At 38.3% G+C, this 10,084-nt stretch overlaps 1 protein-coding gene across 1 annotated transcript; it reads left to right on the top strand.

The window, feature by feature from the left end:
• Window positions 1-712: 712 nt before the first annotated feature.
• Window positions 713-9,412, top strand: LOC117417193 (EF-hand calcium-binding domain-containing protein 7-like). The gene is made up of 10 exons (XM_059034162.1): window positions 713-725; window positions 1,677-1,831; window positions 3,792-3,933; window positions 4,165-4,274; window positions 4,693-4,850; window positions 5,249-5,377; window positions 5,572-5,725; window positions 6,258-6,467; window positions 7,740-7,847; window positions 8,283-9,412. Exons 1-10 carry the CDS (start codon window positions 713-715, stop codon window positions 8,355-8,357), a joined length of 1,254 nt encoding a protein of 417 aa, XP_058890145.1. The 3' UTR covers window positions 8,358-9,412.
• Window positions 9,413-10,084: the final 672 nt, after the last annotated feature.

The following is a 10,084-nucleotide window of genomic DNA, read 5'->3' as shown; positions in this document are numbered from 1 at the left end:
CATGGGTGCATGGATGTGTGAAAGTCATTAGTAGTAGTTTCCTCCAGTGATCCTGCTCTTTCTCCACTCCTGGCTCGAGAAGAAAGGACTGGCACGGATCCTCCCTACGCACACAGGAATGGAGCTTCTCTTAGTAACACACATCGAATGTCCAGCACAGTTAAGAGAATCGGGGTCAGGGATTGTTCTGGCATTCAGGCTGGCTACGTGAAAGTTTATCTGGGAGGTGAGGGTGAGAGAGAGAGAGACGATTTTTGTTGTCATTGATCTTACTTCTTGAAAAAATAATTAATTTGCAGAGAAAATTAGGACTGTGTTTGTAAATTGAAAATTAGGCTGTGTCAGTACACTAGCAGAAAATGACCCAGTTGCAAAGCTGTACCCCAGTGGCTCTCAAGGACACCTACTTTACACCTGCTTCTTTTGTGCTTTACTTTTATGTGGATGTCACTGCGTTGTACCTAAACCTTTTCTATAGAAGCTTCTGTGCTGTAGCCCCTTCTCCCCCTGTGACTCACCATGCCTGTCACGCACAGCCTGGTCTGTAGGGGGGCACTGTCTGCCCGGTACGTGCCAGGTGCCTCTCCAGGCTCTCCAGGATGCTAGACGACACGCGCTGCACGTCAGGGTGAGTCTGGGGGTTCTCCTTCAGCTGGTACAGGTGCTGCATCCCCCCCTCCTCGATCAGCATGCTGCCGTACCGGGACGCTGCATGGAGAGGGAGGGTCAGAACACACTTTGTTTAAAGAATAAGCAGTACGCATATATAACAAGTTAGCTAGTACTGAGAAAGTTGTGATTAGAGCCACGTGGGTGTGCCACAGTTGAATATAAATGTATAGTGTGACTCTGCTATTATAAACTAAAGGGATACTTTCTCCAGAAAAAGAAGTGAAATAATACTTTACCATTTTTTACCCCATACGTGCTGCACAGCCCAGGCAGCCCAGAGCCTCGCTATGCCGTGCTACATACTTCTGTTAAAAATAAAAAAAAAATCCATATGCATGCAATATATGAATCTTAGTAACAGTACATTATCCACAGCTTTGCTCCTTATAAAAGCACATCAAAGGAAGACATAATAATATAAATAGCAGCTGGATAGCTCAAGTGACAGTTAGAAAAGCAACATTCTTATTAAAAAGAGATAAAGCGAAGTGATTTGTAGCAGAACTCCATTTTAATTTAAACGTTTCCTTAAGTGAATTAGAATTTGTTATTGATTGTGAGGAATTCCAGATCTATTTGAAGGATTTAAAAATGGGTGTTGAGAAAGCAAATGAGTGTCTGGATGATCAAATTATAGCTCTCGTTAACATATTCATTACTTTAGTGATAGAGATTTAATACATTATCTGAACAAAAGAAAATGATAACCTATGTGGCTGGATCTTTTGCTTTCAAGCATATTTACAATTTCATTTTTTTTTTTAATATTCATTTTGATATCCCTACATATACTGCTTAACCACCAGCCAAAAGGCTTCATTCTCGACTAGCTGTTTTCCATCAACAGTGTTGGATAAAATACCAGCTACATTTTGGAAAAGCTACCATTAGGACAGAAAAAGGCTATAATGTGCAAGTTAATGGGTATCTACTTTAGAGGTTTGCATGCACAAGCGTGTTATACCTCAATTCTTTCTAAAGCAAATAACACTTTCATATGTGAGGTCAGTGTTTCTGTTCCACATTTCACACAGCTGACAGCAGACCTTCATCCCGTCCTTCCTCAGCTCGAAGCCGGAGGGCATCAGTATCGTCTACCATCACTATGGGAGGCAGCAATGTAAAAAGTGTGAAGCTGGCTGAGCCCAAGTCTATTCAGGTAGTACATCTTTAAGAGGAAACCGTGTCTGGTTATTCCCTCAGATGTATATCCTTGGTAGGGCTGCTATGATTCCATTCCTCGTTACATACATCGAGATAAATACGGGATAGTCCATTTAATAATTACATTTTTGTAACGCGCATAGTTAATAACATTAAAAAGATTTGATGATTTCCATTACACGAGAGTAGATGTTAAAACTTCATGCTGATTTGAACTCGGCTCTCACCAAGATGAGCACCAACTAAGACGTAGCTTTACAGTAAACTAATGTGATCCATATGTGTCTCCATCCATTTACGTTTCCTTCCATATGATGATGTAGATATCCTTCTGTCTGGTGTTAATGGCTGAAGTGTAATGCTGGCTCCAGGGATCAGCTTATTTTGCCTCCCTGGCGCATCAGCACACACAACGGCTGCGATGCTGGCTCCGGGGATCAACCACAGTGCGGCCTCCCCAGCGCATCAGCATGACAACTGTCTGGATTGAGCTAAGTAGGGTACATCTCTGGGGTTTTCAAGTGGGCACCTTCCATCCTCAGTGTTTCGTCGACTAGCCCACGACACCTCAAGAGGGCTCGACGGTGATTCTGGTGTCCCAGCATCACCCCCCTCCGTCCCCCATATATTATTATATTATATACGTTTATCAACAAAACTGCACCAAACAGCCCTGCCTTGCACAAATTTCTGTGGCGGTACAATCATCTATATTTTTTTGAATGATTATATTTTGTGTGCCCAGTTACCTGATTGCTATTTGGAGGCTTCACTGACAGCCTTAATCCTTGGTTACAAGGCTGTAGTGGAGGCTGCCTCACATATTTAGATAACTGTTATCCAAGTGTTTTTTTGTTAGGAAACTTGGTTAGTGTGATATAAGGAGGTGCCTGTCCATCTATCTGCAAGTTGGAACAGAGAGCACACTTTTACATATATTTACAGACTTATCAAATTGTGATGAAACTATATTCTTTAGCATAAGGTATCAAGAGTATGCTAATCTGTAGATGCCTGTCTGTCTGTTTTTACATGCATAAGCATTCAAGTTGCACTTACATTTGCACTTGTATCTATAGATAAAACTCAGTTACGACAAGTTATTGAGGGTATCCGAGGAACCTGTCCGTCCGTCCGTCCAGAAGTATGGATTTCACTTTTGCTTTGGCTGAGCTTGTCTTGCAAAGCCTTTTCATCAATAACTTCAACCACTAAATTCAGACTTTAAAACTATAAGAAGTGAAGTAAACAAACACATTAGCTTAAATGTTTGTCCACTTGATTAGTAGAGCTTCCATCTGCCTCTGTAAATTATATAAAACAATGTCAAACAGAATAGTGTGTTTGGCCAGTGTAAATTGTCAGTAAATTGTTCATTATGTGTTTGTTTGGTACAGCAACCCCTTAATGTTTCCACACTTAACATGTTATGTGACTGCAGTGACAGCGAGTGGTGTTCCTGTAAATATTCAAGTCATCTTCAGATACAGGTCAAGTCCTTGGTTAATGGCTGTGCTATTTTTAAACCAACTTTACATATGATTCTTCTCATTTATTTCTGCTTTATTCTGAGTGGTAAGTATAATCATCTCACTGTGTAACTGCCTGTGGCAGTGTGCCCGCCCCTGTGTGTATTTTATGTTTAGAAGTTGCGTGTGATGTATTAATCTTGGTGTATATATATTGGTGCACGGGATGTAATGGGGCTGTGGAGCACAAGTGATTTATAGCCCCATTATATCCCATGCACCAATATACAGTATATACACCAACATTAATACACCTCACGCAACATATAGACATAAAATACACACAGGGGCGGGCACACTGTCACACTGTCACAGTGGTTAATGTTATCAGTGTTGGTTGTAAGTGAAGGTAGGTTTGTATTTGCATTGACCTGGTTCCCAAGTGTTGCTGGTTTGCATTTTAAAATCATTTTCTTTTTTGTACAGGACTGGCACCATACAAGTTTAAAGGGCTGCTTCTTTCTTGAGGAGGATGGTGGGATCATGAGTCTTCAATACAGGCTGCACATCCCTCAGACTTCCACTGTGTATCTCACCATTAAGCCCCTGAATCTCCGCCAAGCAGAAGGTCTGTTATTATGCACTGTCTATACCAGTGTATATTATTTAACCTTCAGTCACCTCTGTTATTAATATAAGACCATTTGTTTTTTCAACAGTAGGCTTTGTTGTTTTATTGTTTTTGCCGGCTATCCGATTGTAACCTGGCAATTGAAAGAAGTCATTTATATATTTTATTTGTAGTAACGTACATGGTCTTATACTGCATCTATTTTAAGTAATGTTGCTTTGTGTTTAGATAAGACTTCCTCCTGGATGTCGGTTAACACAGCACTTTACATTCTGCGTGAAAATGAAAGACCAGAAGACTCAGACCTCGTGTGCTTTACAGAGTTAAGGAACAAAGAGGTATTATTTCTCTTTAAAACACGTTGCATAATATGAATTTTATGAACATATTCTATTATTTTTTTTTTTTACATAATTACAACATTTGTCCACCAGATGGTGCCATTTGCTTAATAAAATTCCATAAAAGTTAAGGAGCTAAATGTTTCATAGTGAATGGCCTGATCTGTTTTTTTTATACATAAATTAGATTACTACATTAAAGTCTTCTTGACCTAATTATTTTCTTCAAGCTGCATCATTATTTAGAGCGGTACAGGCAAAGCTAAATAGTTATTTGCATAGCTATGCTGATCTGTCTGTTTGACATAGCTAGGAGCTTTGACTGGACTGGATTATGTCATTGGACGATTAGGTTTCATTTGTATACTATTTCAAAGCAATGTGGTCTGTGCTAATTGTTTCTTTTTGATGACAGAAGTTTGGATGGAAAGGAGAGCTCAGTTCTGGAGTTTATTACCTAATACCGTTTACCACTGGCTGCAGATTAAAGAGGAAGAGGAAGATTATTAATAAGCAAGCCCAGCTGGTATATAGGGGTGACAATGGAGAACTGGCACTTACTAAGGAGTTCAGGTGCATCTCATTACTGTTATGTTCAGTTTTTTATTCCATAGTTTGGTTCCAAATGGCTGCATCACATTATTTTTTTTAAATGGGTTGTTGCTAAAATAACTAAGTAATCTGGAAATGGAATCCCTAAAATGTATTCTGTATTGTATAAAACATGCATCTGGTCTGAAATATTTTGGTTTGCAGGTGCTTCCATATTCAATTCTGCAAAAATTGCTAAAGAATGGTTACAGATGTGATGATGCAGACAGTAATTAAGGAATGGATCCCATTGACAGTGTTGTAACATGCGTTTATAATTCAATATACAATAGTAACATACTGAATCATTTATTCCTAAGTGATGGCTTTTGTTTGTCCATTTGTCAAATGTTAAATATTATTTGTCTTCAACAATATAGATCAGCTCTCTCAGATATTTTTGAAGTAATAGATTTGGATGGGAATGGCCTCCTAAGCCTGGAAGAGTACAATTTCTTTGAACAAAGGACAAGTGGAGAGAAATGCGATGAAGAAGCTTGGGCTGTGTGAAAGGTACAACCGTTTTCTAATTTTGCATTACTGGTTACAGATCTTCATTAATCTGTGATTGTCAGCGGTGTGGCACAGATACCCTCAAGGAGAGGGGCAGGCTAGTGTTCTGTAAGAAGCCCATGTCCACATACAGTAATGGCTTAATGAGTCTGTGATGCTTCACAGTTAATGAGACATTAGGCTTATTTCATACAGAAAATTTTGATACGAAGAAGAACGAGCTGACAAGACACGGATTCATGGAGCTCAACTTGATGGAAGCAAACGACCGGGAAGGGGATCCCCGAGACCTCTGGGTCACTCTGGAGTCAATGGGGTACAACAGGGCTCTTGAAATGGTGGAGGTATGCAAAAAATAAGAGCAAAATTATAACGCTAAATGGGCTGGGGAAACAGACACACCTTAAAGCAGGAATGTTAAATGTGAAAGAGAACATTATTTGTAAATAGCGGTTTTCTTACACATTTGAAAGAAATGGCAAATATTAACACACTAAATGGAATGTGATTTTAGTAATCTGTATGTCTTCTCTAATGTGACACGCGGAATCTCTCTGCCATTCACTTTCATTAGGATTTCAAATCCTTGCATGACACAGTACAGTTTGGATAAGCAAAAAGATTGACCTGTCACCAAGCTGAATGACTGACTCAGTTTCTTAGAGGAATCCACACATAACTGACTTAAAATCCAGGGCCTTAAAAGGAAAGAAAATATAGAAGCTATATCTACAGGCTGCATCTTGTGCTCTCTGAGACAGTGGTCCCCCTTTAAAGAACCTACTTACTCACTTACTTAACTGAAATACCCATCAAGTAACCTTTGTACCTTTCATTAAAAAAAAAAAAAAATCATTCTTACTTTTATTGACACAGGCTTGCCGTTTTGTGGTCGATGTCTACTGTGAGGAATGCAAGCCCAAGATGAAAGCTGTTAGTCTTGAGTCAAGCAGCAAGGCCCTCAGCACAGCCGTGAACAAATCAGTGATCAACAAGGGGGAGGCCAAGGTGATGAAGGGGAACGACAACGTGATCATCTACACTTACAAGAGTGACGCCAGAATCACAGCAGTCATTGCAAATAAGGTATGGCATTGGAAAACCTCAATCTCTTTCCTTCCCCCAAAACAAAGTGCAGTGCAGTGACCAGTTCCTTATAAAGACCAGCTCACTATTCAGACCACTCTGTGACCATCCCTTGCAGTCTGAGGACAATCTGAAGGTCTCCCTCTACTAGGAACAGCTCTCTCTCTTAAGATGGAGGGAATCCACTACATGACGTTACTGCAGATGTCAAAAATGATGTGGTTAGTTTGTATAATTGCAGTTTTAAAATCCCTGGCACTGAAGCTCAAGGAGCCAAATACAATTTTATAAAGTTATACTTTATGATGTGTCTTCTAATCAAACAAAGCACATTCTGAGCCTTGCAACCTTAACCAGTTCAGAGCCCCAGGCTGATTCACTTGCCAGGTTTCATGACTATGAAATGCCTTTGTCAATTTAATCAAGATATTAGAATCTGAGACTTTCAGATTGAAACCAAGGAATATGTAACAGCCACCATTAGATGATAGTACTGGGATAGCCTGTAGGGTTAAAAAGACAGGAAATGAAGTAACATTCTTGGTAAATGTCCAGGTCAGTGCTTCATCTGAAGAGATATATACCCATGGCAAAGTGTACACTAGTCAGTCTAGCAATATCTATAACCGTGTCTATCAAGATTTCATCAAGAGAGCACTTGGGTGCAGAGATTTCTTTTTTTATAAGAACATAGGAACTAACTAATCAGCCTCTTATAATGATTCACGTAAATGAAAAATTGGAAAGCAACAACATTTCTCTTCATAGCCTAACTACAAATGAAAACCACCTTTTTTTTCCTGCTGTGATTACGTATGACTATTCTGTTTAGTAATATACCACCAAAAAAAGTATTACATTTAATGCAAAACATGTGTTCCTACCACACACTTCCGGCTGGTTTCACAGACCCTGATTAGCACTAATCTTGTACTATCTAATCTTAATTTAGGTAAGGTAGTCCAGGATCAATGCTAATCTGGGTCAGTGAAACCAGTTGTTACTATATGATAATATTAGCACAAGAGCTGATGTACAAATAACTTGTGGGGATATCAAAATATGTATTTGAGTTTACCATACAACAGGTTTCTGTTTAACACAAGTAATTGAGCACATCAAAATCTGGTATATAAATCTGTCTAAGTTACATTTTCAGTGTGCATGTGTATTATATAGTAAGTGAAGTTTGATGTACGGTAGCTTGATTTTGTAGCCCTGGCAGTGTAGTGTGTTTCACTGATATACTTCTTGTTGTTTTTTCTTTTCCAGTCCAATAACAAAGTGACTGTCCATGTAAACAACAAGCAGAGTAAGAACTGTGTCAGCAGCAGAGGCATCACTGTGTTTCCTGTAGAAGTGCCCCCAAGAACTAACATGGTAGGGTCTCTGAGTTTAGGTATTGAGTTGGTTATTACTGTGCAACATTTTCTAATGCTGGATATCAGCCCTACTTGATGTTTGATAAAGGTCAGTGCGAAGGAGCTCCTACTGTTTGAGAAGTGAAGCATCCTGAGGCCTGTTGAGCTCAAAATAGCAAACATAGGTCAATGGTAGTAAAAATATGACAGACATTTTCACTGAACTCTGAATTTCAGTTTTATGCATTTAATTGAACAATCAAATTTACCCCAGTATCCCACCTTCCCCCCAATGGCTCTGGTTGATTTATTTGAGACATGAGGCATGTATAGTGACACTGCACTCCTATGAAATGTACAGTAAGTCATTTATACGTAGATGGTGCTGCTGTGGACTAGGCTTTTTTATTTGATTTTATTTTTTTAACAATGCTATTTCTTTTCTCTTTTTCAGGTCTGTCAACATGTCATGCCTGTTAATGAAAGGCAAGAATGGACTTACAACTGTGTGGAAAGCCTTATGCCTTAAACTACTCCAGCATTTGTTCTAAATTCATATATATATATATTACACACACACATTGAGTAGAGAGTTTTAACATGACATAATGGAAACACTAAACAATAGTTACATAAGAATTAGATGTGTATGTACTACTGGTATATCGCATTGTATATTACCATTCAAGGACCAAAATTCAGCATCAGCAAAAACTATTCATACAGTTCATTGCTTATAGCATTAACTGTGTCAAGCACAAAGCCACTTTTTATTCCATCGTACTCCAAAACTCCCACTGCCAGCAAACTAGCAGGGAGGTTCGTTTCCACCCAACATGTTTCTTACTGTTTTGTGTGATGTTTGTTTTTTTGCACGGTGGAGTAAACAGTTGTGATAAATAGCATCCGAGGAGATGTAGGATGATTTTTTGGAGGTAACGTTATATATACTTACCACAGTGTTGATGGAGTGCCTTTTTATCTGTTATGATGTAAGCCTTAAAACAAAAAAACTTGATGATCAGGTGATTTGAAATTATGAAAACATAAATGAAAAAGATGTAATTTTGATGCGTTTGTGTGTGTGTGTGTATTTTTTTAATTTTTTTTATTTACTATTAATCATGCTGTGTGTTTTATACTGCTCAAGTGCAAAAGTGTTCATGGACAGATGATGAAATTAGGAGTAGCACTAGGATACCATATGCAGCAAATATGACATGTTGCCACAAGTGGGTATAGGGGAGCCACTAATACAACACATGTCTAGGAGAGGTGCATTTGTGACGCCCTTTATACCTGGAATGCCAGATCTACACTTCCTATGGTGCCCTAATACTTCAAACCAAATTGCACTGTCCTGCCATGAATATTTTAATACTACTGTTTGCTGATCTGCCATATGTTTTAATATATAATCACTTGTATTGTTTTTTTTTTTATCACCAATAGCTTCTTTTGGTGGGGTTACAGTAGTATTGCTGTATTTGTTTATTTAATTTTTTTAGCCATTACATAAAATAAATGCATCATGTAAAATGTGTATATCCTATGTTTTTAAAAATGTTTGTATTAAAATCTGTAGAAAAACACATTGAAGGCGTATTTTTAATCCCGGACATTACAATGAATGTTTTTTGTTTTGATTTTAACACTGGAGACCGCAAGTGCTGTAGATAATTTTCTAAATTCCTATACGATCCCAGCGCTCATCTTGATATTTAAAGGGGGCTCGTAGGAAAAACAATTACATTTATTTGCAGGTACAGCAGTTGTCCTATCTAGGTATTTCACCACCAATACATCTCTCCCTGCTGCTATTACAAGAGCCCTACCACTGTGTGCTAGTTGGCAGACGGCTGCATTCGTGTGCATTGCAGACAGGTCTCGTAATGCTTTGACCTTGGCTGTGACTGCAGAAAGTAGCCCTGCCCTGCTATTTATACCCCTCAAGCAATTCTCTTGCCCTTTGACTTTCTCTACTGTAACTGTAAACCAGGTCACACAATGTCAGATGCTAAACGAGAAGCTGGTTACATTGCTACATATGTTTATAGAAACATAAATTACTTATCAATGTAGATTTATTTAAAAATATATATAATTTAAATGTATACAAAAGGTGTGTAAAATATATGTATTTAACTACTTTGACTAATGTATTTGTGTAAAGTATTTAGCATTTATAAACTACAAAAGAATTAATAGCATTCTCAGTTTTGTATGTTATTTTCATCATAAATTATCATTTGTTTT

The sequence above is a fragment of the Acipenser ruthenus genome, chromosome 12, assembly GCF_902713425.1.
Source record: "Acipenser ruthenus chromosome 12, fAciRut3.2 maternal haplotype, whole genome shotgun sequence".
In the NCBI taxonomy this organism is placed as follows: Eukaryota; Metazoa; Chordata; class Actinopteri; order Acipenseriformes; family Acipenseridae; genus Acipenser; species Acipenser ruthenus.
Note: the sequence above shows the minus strand (reverse complement) of the source record. Positions and strands in the feature narration are given on the sequence as shown.

Excerpts from the sequence above, each read along its gene's own strand:
- LOC117417193 (XM_059034162.1), top strand. Across the intron at positions 1,832-3,791 it reads CTGAGCCCAAGTCTATTCAG|GACTGGCACCATACAAGTTT; the intron begins GTAGTACATCTT and ends TTTTTTGTACAG. Across the intron at positions 6,468-7,739 it reads CAGCAGTCATTGCAAATAAG|TCCAATAACAAAGTGACTGT; the intron begins GTATGGCATTGG and ends TTTCTTTTCCAG.